The sequence below is a fragment of the Danio rerio genome, chromosome 4 (genome assembly GCF_052040795.2).
Source record: "Danio rerio strain M-AB ecotype USA chromosome 4, GRCz13ab, whole genome shotgun sequence".
Classification (NCBI taxonomy): domain Eukaryota; kingdom Metazoa; phylum Chordata; class Actinopteri; order Cypriniformes; family Danionidae; genus Danio; species Danio rerio.
In genome coordinates this window covers 75,476,732-75,502,090 of record NC_141024.2, presented here as the reverse complement: position 1 = coordinate 75,502,090, position 25,359 = coordinate 75,476,732, and the positions used below count along the sequence as shown (strand labels likewise).

At 41.2% G+C, this 25,359-nt stretch overlaps 2 protein-coding genes and 1 long non-coding RNA gene across 10 annotated transcripts in view; 2 read left to right on the top strand and 1 right to left on the bottom strand.

Moving 5' to 3' along the window:
• On the bottom strand, positions 1 to 18,171 carry ms4a17a.17 (membrane-spanning 4-domains, subfamily A, member 17A.17). Of its 6 annotated transcripts, none has more exons than XM_088649579.1 (9): positions 16,556 to 18,171; positions 14,193 to 14,773; positions 9,412 to 9,625; positions 9,033 to 9,143; positions 5,518 to 5,586; positions 3,700 to 3,843; positions 1,330 to 1,443; positions 973 to 1,044; positions 1 to 819 (listed from the first exon to the last, which is right to left on the bottom strand). In XM_088649579.1, the coding sequence occupies exons 3-9, from the start codon at positions 9,592 to 9,594 to the stop codon at positions 595 to 597; spliced, it is 918 nt and encodes a 305-aa protein (XP_088505705.1). In that variant the 5' UTR covers positions 9,595 to 9,625; positions 14,193 to 14,773; positions 16,556 to 18,171; the 3' UTR covers positions 1 to 594.
• The window catches only part of LOC148682563 (uncharacterized), a 172,694-nt gene continuing 162,208 nt past the window's right edge, over positions 14,874 to 25,359 (top strand). Inside the window, exon 1 of one of the 2 annotated variants that reach the window (XR_015943188.1) lies at positions 14,874 to 15,040. This is a non-coding gene — a long non-coding RNA (uncharacterized LOC148682563). The remainder of the gene's footprint in view (positions 15,041 to 25,359) is intronic. The other variant, XR_015943187.1, reaches the window with a different exon arrangement.
• Positions 17,315 to 25,298, top strand: ftr51 (finTRIM family, member 51). 2 transcript variants are annotated; one of them, XM_087249963.2, is made up of 6 exons: positions 17,315 to 17,942; positions 21,379 to 21,474; positions 21,561 to 21,794; positions 23,408 to 23,561; positions 23,670 to 23,717; positions 23,919 to 25,298. In XM_087249963.2, the coding sequence occupies exons 1-6, from the start codon at positions 17,376 to 17,378 to the stop codon at positions 24,446 to 24,448; spliced, it is 1,629 nt and encodes a 542-aa protein (XP_087106089.2). In that variant the 5' UTR covers positions 17,315 to 17,375; the 3' UTR covers positions 24,449 to 25,298. The 2 variants fall into 2 exon arrangements, with proteins under 2 accessions (XP_087106089.2, XP_087106088.2); XM_087249962.2 differs by having other exon boundaries at positions 23,408 to 23,567.

Genomic DNA, 25,359 nt, shown 5'->3' with positions numbered 1-25,359 from the left:
CTGCTTTAATTGATCCAACTTAAAAAATATTTCAATCTTACAGATTATACAGTAAGTAAGAGTATTCAAAGATACTCTTTTAATTATTTAATAGATTTCTCCAACATGTGTTCTTCCATCTGAATGAATGCATGTGTGAATGAGAGAGTGTATGGGTGTTTCCCCGTGTGAGGTTGCAGTTGGAAGTGCATCAGCTGCATAAATCATATACAAGAGTAATTGGTGTTTCATTTCACTGTAGTGACCCCTAATAAATCAGGCACCAAGCCGAAGGATAGTAAGTGTTGTTCCATCATCTATAACACAGGTGTCAATTCCAGTTCCTGGACGAACGCAGGTCTGCACAGTTTAGCTATAACTCTAATTAAACACACCTGATCAAACTAGTCCTTCAGGCTTGTTTGAAAACTACAGCTAAGTGTGTTGCAGCAGGGTTGGAACTAAACTGCAGAGCTGCGGCCCTCCAGGAGCTGGAATTGACACCTGTGGTCTATAAGATTTCAAAAATCTGCATTTATCTGGATACTAGGTGAGAAATCATAAGTAAATCCAAAGTCAAAGAAGCAGAACCAAAGTTCTGGCCACTTTTGTGATTCACATTAATTTACGTTCAGTGTACACGGGGGGAGTCTCTGCAGCAGGCTGCTGACTGTACTGTAGGAGACTTTCTGCAGGAGGCTGCTGACTGTACTGTAGGAGACTTTCTGCAGGAGGCTGCTGACTGTACTGTAGGAGACTTTCTGCAGGAGGCTGTTCACTGTACTGTGGGAGACTTTCTGTAGGAGGCTGTTGAACGTAATGGTTGCTGACTACAGCAATCTGCAGGACAAAATGTATACAGTGAGCTTCATTTATTGGTTGCTTCCTGAACAATCACTTCCCCCACTGTTCCTCACACATTTACAGTACGTTAATTGTCTTGTGGATTTTTACTTGGGTACAATTTTAGTCCATTTAAGCTGTGGTTCTTACCCCTGAGGTGTTTAGACCATGGACATGATGGGGCCGTGGAGACACAACTTGTGATACAGTTGGCACCTGCACCTGTGGAAGAAGATGCTTAATGCCTTCTTACTGTTACATGATATTAATGCACAACAATGGTGACCTATTCTAGACATTTGTGGGTTTAACCCATCTAGTCAACACACACCAGCAGCAGTGGGCAGTTGGAGTACAGCTTTCAGATTACAAGTCAGACTTAGAAAACATTAAAGGCACAATATGTATGACTTGTTTCTTCCATTATCCCAAATGTAAATAAGCTATTTAATTGAGAAAAAAAAGTTAAGTAGTGAGACTGAATGTGTCAGCTGACGTATTTCTCACCTCAGGATTACAGCAGCAACTGACTTTACAGGCAAAAGCAGAGAGGGAGATGGAGATGAAGAACTGAAGGATGGTGAACAGCAGCAATACAACATTGATTCCTGTGAAGAGAGTCTGAGAGAACATTCAACATGAGCATACAAGATAACAACAATGAGAAGTCAAGAATCTGTGGGTATACCGATGAAACTAAGTGATGCTTATTTGTGGACTACTTTCGAGGGGATCACGTGTTTATGATTGCTTGTGGCTGGTCCCGCATTATCCAATTCTTTATTCACCAATCTGACAATTCCTAAGCCCCTAAGTTCCATATAACAGCCATCTTCGTTCTGAAGAATCCCCCCCTTCCACCTCTGCTCCTCCTCCTTTCCTAGGTGGGTGGCCCAGTGGTTAGCACTGTTGCAGCAAGAACATCACTGGTTGTAGTCCTTAGCAAGCCAGCCGACGTTTCTGTGTGGAGTTTACACGTTCTCCCCGTGCTCACATGGGTTTCCTCCGAATTCCTCCCACAGTCCAAAAGCATGCAATTTAAGTCAATTGACTAATCCAAATCGGCACCATAGACATGCTCCTAGTATCTCATAAGAGCAATTACTATTTGTTCATTAGCTACTTCAGCAGGGGAGTTCTCCAGATCGACCTGAGCTCAAACTCCACTTTCACCTCCCTAACGGGAGGCAGCCCTGGGCTCGAGGATCTTATGAGCTCAGGGCTCTCTCACAGAACAAAGGCCAATCAGAACAACTACTTGAGAATTGCTAGGCTGCATTGATCAGGTCAACCAGAGCCTGCAACACTCCCCGAAAAGACACTGTAATTTGAATGGCATCTACGCTCATGCTAGTTTGTCCGTTTTTCCTTATCAGGAGGTTCACAACATCTTGGATGCAGCTGTATTCTTAGATGATTGTTGTTATAGTTGTCATTGACTTAAAGCATAAGTCTGATTCCTGCCCCAGTGACAGACAAGTCTCCATTTTGGTCCCGTCAGCTAGTCTGAACACCCTCCGTTGACCTACTCTAGTCTTGACGAACATTGTTTTCAAGCCTCTGAAATACAGAATGCAGCTCTGCACTTTTGGCTATTTGAGAACTGGTCACCCTAGCTGAACCTGGTTTATCCAAAGGTTTCTCAACCATAAATTGGTGAAGTTCTGGTTCTTTTTTCACTTTTTCCACAGGGAAAAACGAAAACATCAATGGCTAACTCCCCTATTCAAATTGTAAAGTTAATCTCATCAAAACAAAGCCAGGAAATCGGCTCATTACAGATACTCTGAATGGGCTTATGCACACCTCAGAGTATGTACAAAATTCGGGAGGGTGCACTGCTTTCAAGCCAACCAGCACTATGTTGCGGTCCATGACAGCATCCGATTTGTACCTCAAAATGAATCCCTTAACATCTGACAACACACGCAGGACAGCGACTCAGAGGTGGAGTTTGAACCTTCCCACTAAGATACGACTAGTTGTTTAACGTATTGTGATAATTTTCACGTCATGTCAAAACAAAATTTTTTCTAGAACAGGGGTGCTCAACCCTGTTCCTGGAGATCAACCTTCTTAAAGGCTGCGTCCGAAACCGCATACTTCCATACTATATAGTACGCTAAAATCAGTATGCGAGCAGAGTAGTATGTACGAATTAATAGAATTCGAAAATCAGTATGCGAGAAGTACCCGGATGACTTACTACTTCCGGCAAGATTCTGAAGTGCGCATCCCATGTACGCTGCGCTATCCCATAATGCCCTGCGAGAGAATTCATGAATGGAAGCGAGGTGACGCGACTGACGCAGGTAGGTCACGTGACCATGAAAAAATGGCGGATGTAGTACGTCCGAATTCCATTCATACTTTTCACATTCATACTGTATAGAACGCACTTTTCTAATGGTCGAGTAGTACGTTTACATTCAAATGCAGTACCTACTGAGTAGTAGGCGGTTTCGGACGCAGCCAAAGAGTTCAGCTTAAACCCTGATCAAACACACCTGAATGAATTAATTAGGACCTGAACAGCACTTGATAATACAGGCAGGTGTGTTTGATATGGGTTGCAACTGAAATCTGCAGGAAGGTAGATCTCCAGGAACAGGGTTGGCCACCCCTGGTCTAGGTAATAGCTGTACACTCTCCGTTTGACTCGTGTACAATAATTTACCTCCAAATACGATCATTTTGAGGTTCTGATGCGATACTTTGACATTTCCAATCTGGCAACACTGCAATGGCACTTTTAACGTCAATATTTTCACCCAGTGTAAATGATCAGCACTTATTAACGCTGAAAACCATTGGACAGTTCTTTATAAGTGTACCGGATTACACAATGATCTTACTGTAATTGTGTAAATAACATACCGTATACTTCAACTCCATTTCTGCACAATAATAGTCACTGCAGTAACCGTAGAATTGTCCAGTAAGCATATCCATTGAAATGATAACAATGGCGGTGCCTGCAACTATAGCACTGAAAATGTTCATTCCAAGGGACCCTTTCACCTACAGTAAGGGCACAAAAACAGAAAAGTTAGGCAACATGTCACGCTAACTCACTGTGCTGGAAGAATATATGGAAAGTGATTAAAAAAAATTGACAAATAAATTAAATATAAGGTCCAAGCACTAAAGGCTCATGCTAAAACTGAAAACGTTATCAGGATAAATGTTGTATTTACTCGCATAGCCTTTGCATTCGCTTGCAAATGTGGACAAAAACTTTGTTTACTTGATCTCATCCACTGGTTAGGATGAAAAAACTAAATTCTGCTATTATGAATGACCGTCTCGAGAGATTGGAATGACATTAGAGTGAGTAATAAACTACAAAATTCTAATTTTTTGGCGCATTAACCCTTTAAGGTAGCTTTGTTTAATCTTTTGTTCAAAGTTTTAATCTGAACTCAAGAACCCAGAGACATTTACTGTCGGTGATTATTGCTGATGTTTAATGCCTTGTGACTAAATAAAAGGTGCTAATGTGAGTTCGATACCAACGTGCAAACACCAAGGATAAAATCGGCATTTAAAAAAATTCCTCAGGCTAATTTTATTGATTCGACACGCTGCTTTAAAAAAAAAGCTGGTCAGCAAATGAGAATGGCGCTGTTCTTCACATGCCTCGAGCTTCTAAAATTGCAGTGAACTTGGTGGCACTCCAGCACAAATCAGTCTAGCTGAGCACACAGGAATTGCAAATCAACTCTTTTCCCATAAAAATATTGAGCAGGTGTGCTATAGTTGAGGAAGCTTACGCCACAGTTCCTGGAGAGCCGCAGCTCTGCAGAGTTTAACTTTAACCCTAATTAAACACCTGATCAAACTGAAGGTTCTTTAAGCTTGTCCAGCCTGATCTCACGAAAAAGCGTACGAATTGGTACGAGTTCAGTCGTACGAAATTGAACGATTTTAATAAGGAGGCGTGGCACCTAACCCCACCCCTAAACCCAACCGTCATTGGGGGATGAGCAAATCGTACTAAAATGTATGAATTAGATCGTACAAATTTGTACGAATTAGCCACTAAATGAAAAAGTTACGAATTGCCGTGAGATTGTGTTGTCTTGTCTGAAACCAAGTAAAAGATGCGAATAGACATCCTGCAACGCGATACGTGCGAATGATGCAATTTGCGCGAACAAATTGGTGCAAGTTGAGCGTTTTGCGCAATCGAGTAATAAAATCTAAACTTCAGCTGACATTCAAGCCACATTAACCAATCAGGAGCTTGCTCTCGTGGGGGCATGATTATGATGTTGCGCCTGTTGTTAGTGTCCCGTGGGGAAAATCCTCCTGCCGACACCGACAACAGTTCATGAAACTGGAGTCGGCTCAATCAGAGGCACCGCTGAAAGCCTCTATCTTCCAGGTTAAGTTTCTGGAGGAGTTGATGAACTCACAGAACTGGGTGCACCTCTAAATGGATCTAGTGAACAAATCAACGCTGTTTTTTAGCCTTGCTAAAGCACATAGACACAGCTGTTCTCTCATTAAGATCCATGTTAGCCATTTAGCAATGAAGCTAGCGTTAATAGGCAATGGGTTCAAGTTTTAGATCTTGACAAATAGCAATATCTGTTTCTGATACACCAATTTATGCACAAATCCCTACAGACCAAATCAATAACAAGCGCCCAGTGCTTAGACCCATGAAAAGAACAAGTGTTGTGTACATACCAAACATAAATTGGTTGGTGAATTACGTTTGTTTTCAGCATCAATGGCGAGTGAGCCTGCAGTAATGTACTGAGAACAGAGAAAAGGGCAAAAATTAAAGCTTATATTGGAATACATATCGGTGGTATTCAACCAGAATGAGCATTTTACTGCCACATGAACCACTCTCTCAACTGCTGAATGCCATTTGCATCCTTCCAATCCAGTCTCACGTCAGTTAGTCACACAGTCACAGAATTTAATCTATGTGTATTGTTCGTATTTTTGCTCAACACGGCCATTTACTAATGAGGTATCTGATGTGTCCCCACTGTCCAGGGACATTTTTGTCCTTTAAAATAATTGGATATAGACTGCTTCATATTTGAGCTTTAAGCGTCTACATTTTCTAATAAATGCACGGTCTTAGAAAACACAGGTAGGGAAGGTGGATCAAATATGACTGGTCAATAAGCTTCATGATCCACTCAGATGGTAAAACTAAACATGTGAAACTCTAAAAAATTTGCTATATTGCTTTTTAATCCATAAAAAAATCTGCCAACTTGCACCTGACACTGCCATAAATACTCACCAATGCTTGGTTTTACTTGCATTTGACAATTGGTGGGTGTTAATTATAGGGATGCCTTAAAACGGTCTGGCCTTCCAAAAAAAGGTCTTCCCATTTGAACTGTCTCAGTCTTTGCACATGTTAACCAAAGTAGGGGATAAGAGCATCTGCATTCACCTTGAAGACTGGCTTATCCTACACGTTAGTCTTGAGATTTGTTGTCGAATCATAGACATGTAGTGCTACAGCACCCAAGCCAGTTTGGGCTTCAAATCAGCTGGTAAACGAGCAAGTAACCTATACAAAACATCTCTATACTTGAGGTGGAGAAGAAATCCAACCTAAAAAGTAAGTCTCACCAACTCTGGAGTGCTGTGTAGAAGGAGCATATGAGTTCAACAGGTTCCTTAGAGCAGGGGTCTGGAGGCCTGGGGTCCAGCAGAGCTTAGCTCCAACTTGCTTCAACACACCTGCCTAGAGGTTTCTGGTATACCCAGTAGGAGCTAGGTTAAATGATTCCAGTGTGTCTAATTGGGGTTGGAGATATGCAGGACACCAACCCTTTAGAACCAAGTTGGGGCATCCCTGCCTTAAATGAACTACAAGTTTAACCCTTCCTCTTGTACCCCATATGTAGATAGATCCCTTTAAGCCACTAGGCGAGTTTAGGGTCCTCTCTCTTAAGAAGGGCCACTGGACTGCTCACTTTCATCAGTCTGGGGGATGGCAGAAATCTTCAAGATCTACAGAAACAGAGGCTGGCTCAGTCAATAGTGGGTGCCATCACCTTGGCTTACCAGATACATAGCAAGGTGTGGGAGTAAATGCTCACTTAAGTGTTGGGTTGAGTGTTGTGGCACCTCTCCAGCAGATATCTGTAGAATTGCAGGCTTGGTGAAGCCCATCCATAAGATTCTACAATCTCCAATTAGAGTTGACTGAATTGTTGGCTAATTAGTGAGGACATTTGGTTCAGTGAGACGCTTGCAGCTTACCAGGGAATACGGGTGAGAGTTTTTCTCTTCTGGTCAGTCCCTCATCATATTAACACCTTTAGCAATTCAATTGTGGAATTCTGACAACAGTCTTAAGACTTGTAAGCCCTCTAGTTTAAATCCTGTACTGGTCTAGATGCCCAATGTGGATGATTCCCTGCATGGAAACAGCAGGTCTATTTCCCTGAGAGTAAACTTATAAAAGTTCTGTCTCTCTGTCCTTTCTCTGTCCAATCCTTATTAGTTATAACATATGTAGTGTACTTTCACGTGTAGCATTCCCGGTAGAATAAGGCCATATGTTACTCCCACATGTACAGCGGCTGGACAATGAAACTGAAATGCCTGATTTTACACCACAGGGATTCATCAGTTACATGTATGGCCTCCTTTTGTGGCCAATACAGTAGCAATTCCTCTTGGGAAGGACAAGGGATTTTGAGCCATTCATCTTGCTGAATAGTGACCAGGTCACTACGTGATGCTGGTGGAGGAAAACGTCCTCCAAAACATTCCAAAGTGGCTCAATAATATTTATATTTTGTGACTATGCAGGCCATGGGAAATGCTTGACTTCATTTTCATGTTAATCACACCATTCTGTCACCCGTCTTGCTGTGTGTATTGGTTGGTTATTATCCTGGTACATGGCACTGCCTTCAGGATACAATGTTTGAACCATTGGGCGCACAAGGCCCACTGGTTTTTTAGTCCTTGGCATTGATGTGCTCATCTCACACAAATATTTAGCCTAGGGAATGCCATGATATTGCAGCCCAAACCATCACTGATCCGCCCCAATGCTTCACAGTCTGGGTGGTGTGCTTATTAGGGGTTTGTCCACACTAACTCTCCTGGATGTGGAAACAACAGTGAAGGTGGACTCATCAGAGAACAATATATGCATCACATTGTCCGCAGCCCAAGATTTGAAACCAATTGAAACCAATGTTTGGCACGAGTGAGCAAAGGTTTGGCTATAGCTGCCAGCCATGTTTATTGACCCTGTGGAGCTCCTCATGAACAGTTCTGAGGTGAACTGAGCTGCACGTTTATTCTGCAGGGAGTTCTTTTTTGGACACAATCAGGGTTTGCACCTGGACCTCCCTTTCAGACAGCTTCCTCTAGAGTCCACAGTTACACTTGTTGGATGGGGTTCTTCTTCTTGGTGGTGTGATGACCTTTGGCATCGTGGCTCTTGATCATCACAAAGACTTGCTGTCTTGGTCACAGATGCTCATTTAATGCACATTTGTCCTCTTTTGAACTCTGATATGTTACCCTTATTGAAATATTTTAAGCAAAACTGTTCTACTACTCTGCTAATTAAACTTTAACACTCTCTTACTGGTAGAAGGTGCGATCAATCAAAGATTGGCCACCAGTTTAGTCTTGAAACCTCAAACACTAAATTAACCAGAGTTTCAGTTTCATCGTCCAACCCCTGTGCCTGCTATAGGTAGGATGTAGTCTCTCCTGGCAGAATTACTACCCATATGAATAGAGTGGCCATGCCTGCCTATCTTATTCATAGGTCTGTTTTCTTACTACTCAGAAGTGATTGGTCTCTGAAGAAGATCCCCTAATGCCATTACAACATATATCATAAACTACTGGAAGTTTAAACCAAACTAAACTCAAATATTAGTCACTAATAAACTATAGTCCATTAGCCAAAACATTATATATTTCTTGACTAATCAATCATGAATGAGTATTATAATACAATATTGTTATTCGTTATTTTGTTTTCAATTCTAAATGAGTTATTATCAAGCAGTGCTGACTAACTTTCCATTTCGTGCCACCCGGTCTAGATTTTGCGAATGAGTGTCATGCGACTGTGTTTTATTTGTTGTTATATCTCTTTAGTGGCTGTAAATGTGACAGTAATTTGCATTCTGGTTGATTATTCACTGTAGCTTGTGTTATCCATGGCAAAACGCTGCTGTGGGATTGTTTCTTACGAGGACAGATCCCCAGTAAGGAACGCCGCTGAAGACGAAGATGGAGGTTGCATCAATTGTAGATGCGATTCCCAACAGGAGAGTAAACACACCGATCATTATCTGGACAGTCTGTGAGGAATAAGAGAGAACAGTGTAAGATGGACGAGATGTTCTTTTTACAGTAAATTCCTGTTCTATGACTTTACACATGGATTTGTGGACATCTGAATTTATCTTCTGGATTATAAACATTATCGGATGACTGTACAATTGCGAAGGCACCAAGCCAATAAACTTATAATAACCTATTAAGGTCATTAAAAATGGTGTATGTTGTGTGCTAAAATTCATACTGACATCAAAATCAATTGTTTTATATACCAGAGAGATTTCTCACCCCGAGGGCTTTTGGTTGGCCTTTCACAAAGGCCTTAATTCCTTGACAAGGTAAAACTCTTGCTACACGCTGTATGTAAACAGGCGCAGGAGAGCTGGTCCCAGTCACAATCGGTGCTGTTTGTGTCGGTGGTTGAATCTGGATGACGATCGTTGAAGGATTCATGGCTCCGGCAGTCGACATTTTGGTTTCAGAGTATGACCTGTACAAAATCCTGATAAATCAAATTTTACAATTTTTACATTTAAAAAATCTTATTAATTTAGTATATACTATTATTAATGCATTCATAAATGCAGTTATGGTATAGTAATTATTGACACTGGTATAGATTTATCGTCATCAACCCTGTTAGGAACTAAAAACTCAATATACAGTTTAACAGATTTTAGCTCCATCTTTCCTCAACACACCTGTAATGCTGCGTTTATACCAGACACGGAACGCGCGTCAAGCGCGAGTGATTTACATGTTTAGTCAATGCAAACATGCGAATAGACATCCTGCGGCACGATACGCACGAATGGCGCGGAGCGAATGACTTCACAGGGGCGCTGCTCTAGTGGCGACCAGCAGAAGGTGTTGCAGCACGAGTTGTTCCATGTATTCTCCTTTATACAAGCTTATACAAGTTTAAAGTTTTGCTTAGTTTAGTGATTTTAAGGATTAATTTTAATGACTCTTAAACCCTTGGGAAGAGACATCCCTATGTAGGAAGATGGATGTGTATTTTATGATCATCTGGCTGTATACTATTGGCGTAGTGTTGTGTCAATGGCCTCACACAACAAACAGGCTGAGGTATTCTCGAGAGTTCCTGCTCGGACTCAGAGGGATGCAGCGCAATTTGGTTGAGCCAGTGGATTATAGTTTGGACTGTCTACTTGATCACCCCGGGCTGGACTTGGGCTCACAAAGACGGATGAATAGCCTTGTTGAGAAGAGGCCCTCGAGGAAACCACGGCTTAAAAAACGAGGAAAAAAGGGAGGTGTACGAGTGCGAATTAAAAACCTGCTGAAAAAGAATCGCATTCCACTTCCAACTATACTTCTGGCGAACGTGCAATCCCTGAAAAATAAGATCGATGAATTACAGGCTAACATTCGTCATCTTCGAGAGTATAAAAATGCTTGCATCTTGGCACTGACCGAGACATGGCTTACTACAAAGGATACGGACTCCTCACTGGCATTAGACGGGTTTGATGCGCCGGTTCGGCTGGATCGGGACTGTGAGGTAACGGGTAAAAATCGGGGCGGTGGTGTCTGTCTCTACATCAATCGAGGATGGTGCACAAACGTGACAGTGAGAGAAAGAGTATGCTCTCCAGATATAGAACTGCTGTCTGTGTCATTAAGACCTTTTTATCTGCCAAGGGAATTCCCACAGGTTTTTATTACTGTGGTTTATATACCTCCGAAAGCAAATAGTATAAATGTCGCAGGTACTCTTAGTAAAGTCTTATCAAACTTGAAACAAATTTCACCGGATGCTCCGAACTTTGTTCTTGGGGATTTTAATAACTGTGATCTCAGGAAAACTTTGTGTGACTTTTATCAGTATGTAAATTGTCATACAAGATATGATAAGATATTGGACCTCTGTTATGGATCGATTAAAGGGGCAATGAAAGCTGTAGCGGGTCCACCAGTCGGCTTCTCTGATCATAACGTGGTACACCTCCTCCCAGTATATAAATCTGTGCTGAGGAGGGAGAAGGTGCGGAAGAGGGAAATTAAAGTATGGTCAGAGGACAATTCACTGGCCCTTCAGGGTTGTTTCGATTGTACAGACTGGTCCGTTTTTAAAGAGACATCTGAAAGTATTGATGAACTTACAGAAGTAGTGTGTGATTACATATCTTTTTGCACAGATATGATTATCCCTCACAAAACTGTTATTGACTTTCCAAATAACAAACCTTGGCTGTCAAATGACACAAAATCTCTCCTGCAAAGTAAACATAAATATTTTAAACAGGGTGATATGAGCTCAGTTAAGCAATTAAAAAAGGCAGTGAGAGTGCAAATAAACAAGGATAAAATTAGGTATAAGGACAAAATTGAGAATCAGCTGAGCAGTAATAATTTAAGATCAGCCTGGCAAGGGGTGAAGGCAATGGCTGGGTGTAAAGAAGATAGAGGGGGCAGTGAAATCAATTTAAATGGTTTTAGTTCTGCGAGAGAGTTTGCTGAGGAACTAAATACATTTTACTTAAGGTTTGATGAGGATGATTTTAAGTCAGAAAATGACAATTTAAAACAACATCTGTCATGTAGTAACTCCGTAAACATTAGTAGAATTCAGGTCAAAGGCCTCCTTCAGAGAACTAATACTAAAAAAAGCCCGGGTCCTGACAATATTGGTGGTAGGGTGCTACATACGTGTGCGGAACAGCTTTCTGAAATATTTCATTACATTTTTTCACAGTCTCTTATGCTACAAAGGGTCCCTGAAATCTGGAAGAAATCTGTTATTGTTCCTATAGCTAAAACCAAGTTTCCCCGAGAGTTAAATGATTTTAGACCTGTTGCTCTTACTTCATTAGTCATGAAGTGTTTTGAGAGATTTATTAAAGGTGAGATTTTATTGCAGTCAAAGGATAAATTTGATCCATTGCAGTTTGCTTTTAGACAGAGCAGGGGAGTTGAAGATGCCAATCTTACAATGTTAAATTACCTGTTTAATCACCTGGAAAAGCCTAAGACTCATGCCAGATTGTTGTTTATTGATTTCTCTTCTGCTTTTAATACTATGAAGCCACATTTGTTGGTGGAGAAATTAATTTCTCTTTTTAACTTGGATCTTAATATTTGTGGATGGATTCTTGATTTTTTAGTTGGACGTCAACAGTGTGTCAGAGTTAATGGTGCTCTTTCTGACTTCCAGTTTTGTTCCACTGGGTCACCTCAAGGTTGCTGCCTCTCACCTCTTTTGTTCATCATGTATACTAATGACTGTCGTAGTATTCACAGGGATTGTCATATCATTAAATATGCAGATGATTCTGTGATTGTAAGTCTCCTCCACGATCAGGATTTGGGGCATGGTCCTGCTGTGCAGGAGTTTACTTCCTGGTGTGATAGATTTTCTCTCCAGTTGAATGCAAGTAAAACAAAAGATATGGTGATAGATTACAGGAAGGCTTCTCCAACCCCAAACATAACTAATATTAAAGGCTTGGACATTGAAATTGTTGACACACATAAATATCTAGGGGTTGTTATTGATAATATGTTGACATTTCAACCTAACACCCAGGCTGTATATAAAAAAGTCCAACAAAGACTGTTTTTTCTGAGGAAACTTAGATCATTTCAGGTTTCTACCTCTATGATGACGCTGTTTTATAAACAATTTATCGAATCTGTTTTATCTTTTTGCATTGTAGCTTGGTACGGCAATCTGAGTGTGTCAAGCAAGAACAGGTTGAGCAGCCTGGTGAAGGTGGCAGGCAAGATCATTGGTTTTAATCAGACTGGTCTAATGGTAATCTACCAAAATCATGTAATAAGGAGAGCTCAGGGTATCCTATGCACCCCGGATCACCCACTGTACTCTGTATTTCAGCTGTTGCCATCAGGACGTCGTTTTAGGGTTCCTATTTGCAGGACAAATAGAACCAGAAATTCTTTTATAATGGTGGCCATTAGGTCATTAAATGAGTCCAGGGGGGAGGGGGATGTTTCTATATATTGATGTATGGATGTTGTATAGTAGTATTTTTTTTATTTTTATTTTTTAATGTGTACATGGAACTTCGCCTGTGTATGGTACCTTGTTGCAATTTAGTTTCCCTAACGGGATAATAAAGCTGAGTCTGAGTCTGAGTCTGAGTCTGAATTGCGCGGTGCGAATAGCGCGATACGCACGAGACGAATTGGGCGTTTTGCGCGTTTGACGCGCTTAACAAGCATTTCGCGCGAATCTCTCGAGTTCGAAAATCTGAACTTCAGCGGACATTTGCGCCGTGTTAACCAATCAGAAGCTTGCTCTTGTGGGGGTGTGATTGTGACGTAGAACCTGTTGATGACGTCCCGGGGAAAATCCTCCAGGAGACACCGACAACAAGTCATCAAACTGGGCTTGGCTCAGTCAGAGGCACCGCTGAAAGTCTCCATCATACAGGTTCAGTTTCTGGAGGAATTTAAGAGTTCAAAGAGCTGGATGCACTTCTGAAAGGATGTTGTGGACTCAAACGTATCGACGCTGTTTTTCAGTCTTCATAAAGCACATAAACACTGTTATTTTCTTCAAAAAAAACCATGTTAGCCATTTAGCTATGAAGCTAGAGTCACCGGGCAGACAGAAGCCCTGCTCATCATGCGAATCCGCGTCTGTTCTGAAGTGAATTTGACGCGCGAATGAAGCGGATTTCACGCCTGAATGAAGCGGGGTTTGACGCGCGAATGAAGCGAGTAAACTCAAATGTTCACACGCCAATTTACGCGCCAATAGCGCGTTTTATCCGCGCGTTCCGCATCTGGTGTGAACACAGCATAAGGATAATTCTAGGAAGCCTAGCAAGAGTTTGATTAGCTAGCCCAGGTGTGTCTGATTGAGGTTAGAACTAAACTTTGCAGGACACCGACCTTTAGGACCGAGTTTGGACAGGTCAAGTTTAAATGAACCCAGTTTGTTTACGATTGACAAGCCATTTACTAAGCCACTTACTACCAAATAAACTATTGTGTTTTCTTTAAATACAGACATAATTCAAAAGCAGATACGTGTATAAATGTAGTCATATGTACTCCAAGTATATAAAAGATTGTCTTACCAGAAACAGAATCCTCTCTTCAGCTGGACTTCACTCTCAGTTCAGCTCGCGCTTCTGAGACACGCCGGCACAAAGTCTATGTTTTATATGCAATTGCTCATATTGTTTCCCGATAGGTAAGAGGAAGCATGTGATGATGGATGGCAAAGATCATCATTTCATGGCATAATAAAGTAAACAGCATAAGTCAATAATAGTAAAAGTATTTAGAAAGGCATCTATGTTATAACAAGTAAGCTGCCTCCCTGTTTGGTAACCAGGTGAAACTGCAAAGGGTCACTTTGGCATATCTGTTAGTGTAGCACATAGGCACATAGGCCGTGACCATTGGGGTTCATGGTTTTATTGATCCTGTTGATTTCACATGTATGTTTACATTAAAACTGCATGAACTGAATGCAACAAAGTTCGAATCATGTGGGTGAGGTAGATTGCAACGTAGGCGACTGAGGTAAGGAAGGTAAAAAAGTGAGGTAAACACTTTTTTATTGAAGTTTCTCAATGTGGCATACACTTTCTCAGGCTTGTCTTGATCCATGTTCCTCTGGCAGCTCCTTAGTACAGCCTCTTTGTCCCAATTACTGCAATGACATTCAATTCGACCTATCTTTCAGCCGTCTATCTTTTCAGTTCCTTTAAGATGCAATCCCTCTGTGCGGGCGGTTCGACCACATCCCCCTTCCCTGCTGAAAAATCCAGCTTAAACCAGCCTAGGCTGGTTGGCTGATTTTAGCTGGTCAGCCAGGCTGGTTTTAGAGGGGTTTTGGCCTTTTCCAGGCTGGTTTCCAGACATTTCCAGCCTGGTCTTAGCTGGTCAGGTTGGGAGATGACCAGCCAAAACCAGCTATGTCCAGCTTAAACCAGGCTGGTCAAGCTGGTTTTAGCTGGATTTAGCTGGTCATTTTCCAGCCTGACCAGCTGACCAGGCTGATAATGGCTGGAAACCAGCCTGGAAATGGCCAAAACCCCTCTAAAACCAGCCTGGTCGACAAGCTAAAACCAGCCAACCAGTCTAGGCTGGTTTAAGCTGGATTTTTCAGCAGGGTTGTGACACCCCCTGCCTGTGGATCACCTTGATTTTAAGGCCCAATCCCAATTCTATTTTTGTACCCCTCCCCTTAAAACCGAGTGTGGGAAGGGCTTCAAAATCTGAATTGGTGGAGGACACATATATTAACCATAGGCACACGCTGCGATGACGGCCCTTTCCTTCCTCCTCCGTCTTAAAGTCATTTTAAAGTTGGGCGAACTTCACCTGTTTCTTTCATCGTCGCTAGTGTGGCGCAGAGGCTAGAACTCGTCTTTAAGCATAGGCGCCATCGTAAATTGTATAGCACAGGGGTGTTCAAACTACGGCCCACGGGCCATCTGCGGCCCGCGATCAGTTTTGTGGCGGCCCACGAGGCTTTTTATAAATTTCAATAGAATCTGGCCTGCTATACAAAAAATGGACGTAATTCAATAAATAACCACCGGGTGTCGCTATCACATGCATTCAATTAAGCAGCAGTTCTTGTTATTATCTATCTATCTATCTATCTATCTATCTACACACAGTTGAAGTCTGAATTATTAGCCCCTCTTTGATTTATTTCTTCTTCTTTTAATATTTCCCAAATGATGTTTAACAGAGCAAGGACATTTTCACAGTATGTCTGATAACATTTTTTCTTCTGGAGAAAGTCTTATTTGTTTTATTTCGGCTAGAATAAAAGCAGTTTTTAATTTTTTATGAACCATTTTAAGGTCAAAATTATTAGCCCCTTAAGTCTTCAGAACAAACCATTGTTATAAAATAACTTGCCTAATTACCTTAACTTGACTAGTTAACCTAATTACCCTAGTGAAGCCTTTAAATGTCACTTTAAGCTGTATAGAAGTGTCTTGAAGAATATCTAGTCAAATATTATTTACTGTTATCAAGACAAAGAGAAAATAAATCAGTTATTAGAGATGAGTTACTAAAACTATTATGTTTAGAAATGTGTGGAAAATCATATATATAATATATATATATATATATATATATATATATATATATATATATATATATATATATATATATATATGCGTGTCTGTGTGATGCATGTAAAATTTGGCCCGGGACGTTTTTTTTTTTTTTTTTTTGCATCTGGCCCTCGGCCCAAAAAGTTTGGACACCCCTGGTATAGCAAGTGTAAACACAAGAATCGGATGTGGGTCACAGTTAAAAGAACGTGTAAACAAACATGCAAACAAATCAGATACAGGCAACAAATCAGAGTTGGGCATCAAGACCTGACAGTGTAAACGTGAGACTTAGAGACCACCAGTACAACACCAGATTGGGATGGAGAGAAGGAGGGGACTGTAAAGGTTACTACCTGCGGGCGTGACTCCAGCCCATTTCCACCCCAGCAGACCAGATATCACAGCTGCTGGGCACCTTGTCTCTCCATTCATCAAACCTCCTGGGTGCCGGTCAGGGTGATGCAGGAAGTCTGGACCTAGGATTTGGTAGAGCAAGAGAAAAAGAGCTGAAGAGAGAGGGGAAAGAGAGCTACTGCCATGGAACAGTATTAGCACGGGCATTTAGTATACATGCAGTTTTTAAGAGTATAAATGAAAATACGTCAAACACTGACACCTAGTGGACATCTTATTATATTAACTCTAGTCTGCTTCAGCCTTTGCACACGTCACTGAGAAAACAGGAAGCTGATGGGAGGAGATACTGAAACACACAGGCTTAAATAAAACATTACATTTAATAGGAAAACATCCAACTGGATTGTGTGATAATTGTCAGGAGGAGGAATCAGTTGAACATGTTTTATGTTGCTGCAAGAAATTCATAATAGAAAGAGAAATATTAAAGAAAGAAATTATAAAACAAAACTTTTCAGAAATCAGCGTAAAAATTATACTTGGAAACGATAACAATGAAAGTTTAGTGAAATATCTAAGGAAAACAGGATTAATTAACAGGATTTAAAAGAATAAAGATGTAGGTAAATGTTAATAGGAAAAAAAAATTTTTTTTTTGAGGTGAAAAACTCAGGCTCACACTCCAGTACAGTAGGTGGCGGTAATGCACCAAACGTTGGTTGCCGACTGCCATAAAACAGCAAAGAAGAAGAAGAAGGAGGAGATACTGAAGTATAGCTGCTGTGTGTTTGCGTCTCTCTTTATTCACAGAGTGAAATGGCCGAAGCCAGAATTTCTCAGGATGAGTTCACTTGTCCTGTGTGTCTGGATCTCCTGAAGGATCCAGCGGCCATTCCCTGTGGCCACAGTTACTGTAAGAGCTGCATTACGGACTGCTGGGATCAGGAGGAGGAGAAGGGAGTCTACAGCTGCCCTCAGTGCAGACAGACCTTCAGTCCCAGACCTGCGCTAGCTAAAAACACCATCCTGGCTGAAGTGGTGGAGAAACTGAAGAAGACCAAACCTCCTGCCGACTGTTGTGCTGGAGATGTGCCGTGTGACGTCTGCTCTGGAGGAAAATACACGGCTGTGAAGTCCTGCCTGGTGTGTCTGAGCTCCTACTGCGAGTCTCATCTCGAACAACACGAGAGTTTATTTAAAGGGAAGAGACACCGTCTGACTGAAGCCACTGGACGACTGCAGGAGATGATCTGCCATGACCATGACAAGCTCCTTGAGGTTTTCTGCCGCACGGATCAGAAGTGTATATGTCTGCTGTGTACTATGGACGAGCACAAAAACCACGACACGGTATCAGCTGCAGCACAGAGGACAGAGACGCAGGTGCGACCTTACAGAGCACAGAGGGATATCTAGTATATTGACTATTTATTTATCGATATTTAATTCTGAACTGTTTCATTATCATAAATTCAACAACCAGTTCTGACCATTTTCTCATTCCCTCTGTCTTCATGTTAAAATTAATGGTACAGTAAGTAATTACTAAGCATTAACGGGGGGGGGGGGGGGGTGGTGCAAAGGGTGGCATTGCCCCCTCAGAGTTTGTGCCCCCCCAGTTTTCATAAGGGATTGTTCACTCAAACTGAAGATTCTTTCTGTCGTTAATTATTAACACTCCCGTCGTTCCAACCTTCAGAAAACACATTTAAATATTTTAAAATATATGACACAGCAATTGAATTATGAAAATGGTGAGATTAAAGCTAATCCTATAGTCCAGAGACAGTGGCGCAAAAAGGGGGTATGCAGTATATGCAGTGCATAGGGGCGCCATTGTGCCAAAACTATTTGAAATTATCCATATTAAAAGTTTCAAATAATGTATATATTTTTTTGTTAAAAATTTTTATTTAGCATTTTATACGTGTATAATATTGTATTTTATTAAATTAAAAATCGTTCCACCCCTCCCCCCATTTTTTATACCACATACATGTTTTTATTAATTTATTATGTATCATATTGATTCATCAGGCCTTTTGGTAACTTCTTAGCTCAAAACTATTTTAATTTTAGCTACAAACAAAGTTATAACATTTCAATTAAATAGAACATTTCACACTGTTGGTTTCTGTTTGGTTTTTTTTTACACTAAACATTTGACAGTCTTTTTTATTTCACTTTTAGCAGTTTCAGTCAATTGTTCTTGCAAAGACAGACCTAACACTTCTCACAGTATGCATGTGAGAAGTAATTGCAATGTTCTTTTGCCCTTTAGGACTCCCATGTCTATCATTTTGTTTTGACAAATGTAGTACAAAAAGTCCAAAAGCAAGGCTAGTCAAGGTGCTATAATCATTTAGTAAGTGAAAATTAAATTGAGAAGAAATTTGGGGTGGTATGAGATGCATTTCTTTGCGACTTAACATGCTTAATGTAATCATACCTTTTACTATACTTCAAACTATTTCAGTTGTGTTCAGAACTGCGAAACTGTTTGTTTTAAGCATATTGATATCTTTATGAAATAATATCTTTATTTTATTGATGGAAATATTTTCCACATTTTATCACTTGCCTGTTTTAAAATATAGTTGGATTGAAGGGGGGCGCGCAAAAGTTGAAGCCGCATACCCATTAGTAAATGTGCAGTTGCGCCCCTGTCCAGAGATCCGGTCCCCGCGTCAGGTCTGGTGCGCCCGTAAATAGCCTTTAAAGCGCGCACACGGCGATGGAGGCGCACTCAACTCACAACGGAGAAAAGTGGGTGACATGATAGGAGCAGCTTAATTCATTACATGCTTTGGTTAACTAATTATTTAAACACAACTCTCTTGAGCTCTAAAAGGAAAAAACACATAAGACATAAAACATAATTTGCTGTTAAATTAATTTTAGCAGAGACGCAACTGCCAGTCATTTATTAGTTATTCGGGAAGATGTAGCCTAATAAAAATGTTTTAATAAAAATAAATAGTTTACTGCACAGTCCCACAGTAGGCTACACTATAAATAATATTTTAATTTATTTATTATTATTATTACAATTAAGCTAAAATTGACAAAACGCAGAACCCTTTAAATGTTTGCTTTCATTTTGCTAAAAAGCGCACTTTTACAGTTGTGTAGAGAAACATCCCATTATGCAGCAGCAGTCAAGATATACACATAATACACACTTCGCTTCGCCTGCGAAGTCAAGTTTGCAGTGTTATAAACGGAATAGGTATAGTGGAATTTAAGGTAGGTTAAGTGAATTTACCGCGGATCAACCGAGAAACCTCGTGCGCTGCAGGTGGCTGAATGATAATCTTTTAAAAATATGTAATTTAGGCTATACTGCTATTTGCTCATGCAAAATTAAACAACACAAAATATATTGTAGATCTATTTTAAGAGCTAAAATACAACATATCAAGTTTGTTTTGACTTGTAACTCATGGCCCTAAAATGAAAATAACCTGAAAACAAGTTATTAAAAAAAGGCTTAATAAATAAAATGACGGGTAGGCCTAGTAACCTAATGGTTTATGATGGTTTACAATATCACGAAAAAAGCACACTTATGATAGCCTAAGATAAATCTTTGTTTTTACATTTAAAATGATGAAAAAAAAGTTATATAGCCTATTGAGTTGCGTGTTACCCGTGCCAAAATTTAACCAATTTCCACGGTAATAACTGTGAATTTTGGTATGTTTTTTTAGGTATTTTTCTGGCTACACTAATGCATTAAAATGTAACTAAATAATTGTTTTAAATGACATTAAATTGTAACATTTAGCTTTTCCCTAACACTGATGTTGGTTGGATAATATATAGGCTACGTGAAGCGTGATGACTCGGTTAAGCTGATTTCACTATATTTATTTACCGGTTACGAATAGTCTGATCGTGGGTCAGCTTGCATGTGTGGGCATAATTTGACGTCTTTACCTAAAACTTTAAACATTCATAAACCTGTTATTTGAAATAAAATGGAAATAAGGAGAAAAACATATGATTTAAAGCACTCGTTTAAATTTAAATTTGTAATAAGCGGTATGCATTACCATCGTTAATAAAATTCGTAATAGCGAAACTGCATATTGTTTTTACTATTAAAACGTAGCCTATATTACTGCCTTAGGTCAGTAACTTAGGCAGTAATGCAAAGTAATAATAAATGTGAATACATAGCCTAAATGAAAGAAACAAGAAACCAAAATCAGTCACCAGGTCTAGTGCCCCCCTATGGATTTAAAGTGCCCCCTCAGTTTTGACTTCCTGGCGCCGGGCCTGCAGTGGGTATCACGACAGCAAGAAGGTCGCTGGTTCGAGTCCTGGCTGGGTCAGTTGGCATTTCTGTGTGGAGTTTGCATGTTCTCCCTGTGTTGGCGTGGGATTCCTCCGGGGTTTTTCTCCCACAAGTCCAAAGACATGTGCTATAGGTGAACTGGGCAAGCTGAAATGTGCGTAGTGTAAGAGTGTGTATGGGTGTTTCCCACTGATGGGTTGCAGCTGGAAGGGCATCCACTGTGTAAAACATGCTGGATAAGTTGCTGATTCATTCTGCTGTAAGAGTGTGTATGGGTGTTTCCCACTGATGGGTTGCAGCCGGAAGGGCATTCACTGTGTAAAAGATGCTGGATAAGTTGGTGATTCATTCTGCTGTCGCGACCCCTGATTAATAAAGGGATTAAGACAAAATGAATGCCATTTGAGCAGTGGATTAGTAGAGATCTTGAGAAATTAATATGTGGTTATGAGTTAGCATCATTAGCATAATTGAATTAGCTTGACTTATGATGCTTCTTGTTCTTGTTTTGTCCTCCAGAAGCAGATGAAGGAGACACAGAGCAAGATCCAAGAGAGAATCCAGCAGAGAGAGAGAGACCTCCAGCAGCTGAAGGAGGCTGTTGAGTCTCACAAGGTCAGTCTTGAGAGGAGACGTTGGGTTCAGGCTTGGTTAGAACGCTACTCTTTTATTAAAGCCCACTGTGTTATTGTGGTTAACAGCGCTCAGCACAGACAGCGGTCGAGGACACGGAGAGGATCTTCACTGAGCTCATCCAGCACATTGAGAGAAGCCGATCCGAGGTCACTCGGCAGATCCGAGATCAGGAGAAATCTGCCGTGAGTCGAGCTGAAGAAGGGCTGGAGCGGATGCAGCAGGAGATCAATGAGCTGAGGAGGACAGACGAGGAGCTGGAACAGCTTTCAGAAATACAGGATCCTGTTCATTTTCTGCAGGTAACAGAGTAAGCATGAGCAAGATCCTGCTGGGAACAGAGGCTCACTATGTAAATGCAATTCTGAGTGGGAGAGACTAGAATTAGTTCATTAATCAGGTTCCAACTTGGTTTGACACTTTTTAGGATCCCCTTTAAACATTCGTGTGCTGTTTGTACTGGAGATTTGTAGTGTTTTGTAGTGTAAAGGTGCTTAATTGACCCTTCACAAAGCCCTACTATCTTCTCACCCTCCGACATGTTTTTAGTATCTCGCTTCTCTTTTCATTTCCAAATCTCCTCATCCACCACCAATGTACAGCATCTACCTGGGTGATGCGACGGCAGCCATATTGCGCCAGAGCACACTCACCAGCTGATGAGAAAAGGAATGATGAAGCCATTTATCGTATGGGAATGTTTAGGAGGCCATGATGGACTGAGGCCAGTGGGCGAATTTGTCCAGGATGCCAAGTTAAACCCCTACTTTTTTTTCGAAGGACATCCTGGGATTTTTAGTGACCACAGAGAGTCAGGACCTCGGTTTAACGCAGTGGTCACCAAACTTGTTCCTGGAGGGCCGGTGTCCTGCAGATTTTAGCTCCAACCCTAATCAAACACACCTGAACAAGCTAATCAAGCTCTTACTAGGTATACTTGAAACATCCAGGCAGGTGTGTTGAGGCAAGTTGGAGCTAAACCCTGCAGGGACACCGGCCCTCCAGGACCGAGATTTGTGACCCCTGGTTTAACGTCTCATCCGAAAGACGGCACTCACTAAGCAGTATAGAGTCCCCTTCAATATACTAGAGCAGGGATTACCAAACTTGTCCTGGAGGGCCGGTGTCCTGCAGATTTTAGATCCAACCCTAATCAAACTAATTAAGGTCTTACTAGATATTCTTGAAACACCCAAGCAGGTGTGTTAGGGAAGGTTGGAGCTAAACCCTGCAGGGCAACGGACCTCCAGGAACGAGATTGGTGACCCCTGTACTAGGGTATTAGGACCCACACAGACCACAGTTTGAGCACCCCCTCCTGGCCTCATTAACACCATTTCCAGCAGCGACCTAGCTTTCCCATGTGGTCTCCCATCCAGGTACTGACCAGGCTCAGCCCTGCTTAGCTTCAGAGGGTGTGACACATATGAAAGTTGCAAAGCGCTAGCTGAATACCATGTATACGCAATCTCAAACAAGAATATAATGCAATATATATGAGATAAGCTATGTGGATTAAGTTGGCACACCGGTCATCTTAAAAGTCCTCGGATAGTTCACTGGTTAATGGCAGGTAACATCTCCATAGACTAAAGTTTCATGGGCTTTCCAATAACAGACAGGTTTATTTATTGCAGGGGTGTCTAAACTCAGTCCTGGAGGGTCTGTGTCCTGCAGTTGTTGAGGCTACAACTTGCCTCAACACACCTGCAAGGATGTTTCTAAAGCCTAGTAAGAGCTTGATTAGCTAGCCCAGGTGTGTCTGATTGGGGTTGGAACTAAACTTTGCTGGACACCGAGTTTGGACATGCCTGGTTTAATCAGTCTCGAGTAGGCTACTTGCGTTTGGAGTATTGTTTTATTTGGCTGTAAAGTTAAAGTGATGAGTTCTGATTGTTTTTTTGTTTTTTTTCAGAATTTCCAGACTCTCTCTGCATCTCCTAAATCTACAGATGTAACTGACAATCCCTTAAGATTTCTCAACTCTTTTGATGGCATGAGAGAATCTATCCAACAGCTGGGGCAGACACTGCAGGATTTGTGCAGAGAGGAGCTCCAAAAGACCTCTGGCAAGGGTAAAGTCCCTTATCTCACATTGTGAGGAACATCATTTAGGAATTAAGATCAGTTTCTTTAGAAAAGAGCCTAACACCATTTATGTTGATTGACTTCCACAGCCTCGGTCACCAACACTATTCCCAAGACAAGAAAGGACTTCTTAAAATGCAAGTTGTTTAAAAATTAAGTTTAAGCTTCATTTAAAAGGTCAAAGTACACATGATAGAAGAGTTTGGAAGCTGATCCTGCAAATGGTGATTTGCACTGGATATTGTGCTTCTGTTGTCAGCCCGAAACCTTGCTGTTATTATAAACAAGTTTAATTACATTAAAAGATCATAATTTCTGATGCTTTTTCTCCTGACCAGACTCCCTTCAGCTCACTCTGGATCCCAATACAGTAAATGAACACCTTCATCTTTCCAATGGAAACAGAGCGGTTAACGGTTCTCTTAAAGCGTGGCCGTATCCCGATCATCCAGAGAGATTTGAAGAGTTACAGGTGTTGTGCAGAGAGAGTGTGTGTGGACGCGGCTACTGGGAGATCGAGTGGAGAGGTGATTATGTGTCTATAGTAGTGTCATATAAGAGAATCTGCCGGAAGGGACCAGGTCGTGAACATTATTTTGGTGGTAATGACCTGTCCTGGAGTTTGGATTGCTCGAACTACAAGTACACTTTCAGGCACAATAATATAGAGACTGAGCTTCCTGCACAGCCCCTCTCCTTATGCCATAGAATAGGAGTGTTTGTGGATCACAGTGCAGGAACTCTGATCTTCTACAACATCTATAGAGACACAATGATCCCCATCCACACAGTCCAGACCACATTCAGTGAGCCGCTCTATCCTGGGTTTTGGGTTGATTTTGTTGGGACATCATTAAAACTGTGTTGATGAATTAGAATAAATTAGCAAGAGATTAAACCCATAATCCACTGCAGGATCAGCCAGTAACGGTGAGATGCTCTGGAGTCTTTTCATCACACTAACACTCATGCTGAACATTTGTCACTGTAATAAGAATCACTGCATTTGACTTCATGCCGGCTAGAAATTCGGTCTGAATTGACTGTAATGTGGCCATCAAAGTAAAAATGGAGTTAACTTGTTAACAATGGTTCGGTAGCAGAACCACGCCTCACTTTGTTTCCTTAACCAATCACCTACTGCCCAAAAACTTCAGGCAGACCAGCCCTCTAGCACTGTTCAACTCGTTCTCTCAAACCCATCCTCCCTTCATTTCCTCGCTTTCTTTTAACAATCCTATAACCCTGTCTTGTCACCTAGGTTGAATCGGGGGGTCTTATCACTCTACCAAAATAATACAGGGATGGTACCCTCACTCTGAGTTTCAGGGCATCAACGATCAACCTACCCACCTGTTTACTGTTTATCCTCTTACTTCCCTTCCCCTTCATCCCACTGTTCCCGTACCATCCCTACAATAAAGTCTAGCTCAAAGTGTGGCGTGGTCCATCCTGGTGAAATAATTGTTAATGAACCAATATAGTCTGAACAAGCTCTGAATGTAACCCTCTGAATGAAAACTGGAGCACCCGAAGGAAACCTACGCCAACATGGGGAGAACATGCAAACTCCACAAGGAAATGGCAAGGCTCAATCCTTCTTGCTGTGAGGTGAATACGCCACAGCATCGCCAACAGCAGATTACAAAGTGTTAACGCCTTTATTAAACTTCTCATGTGAATGTTTACTTTCTAATAAAAACTCCTGTGATAAACAACTTTTATCTCTGAACTGTAAATAAGTCAATATAAGACGCTGCACTTCCAACCTTGTTTATT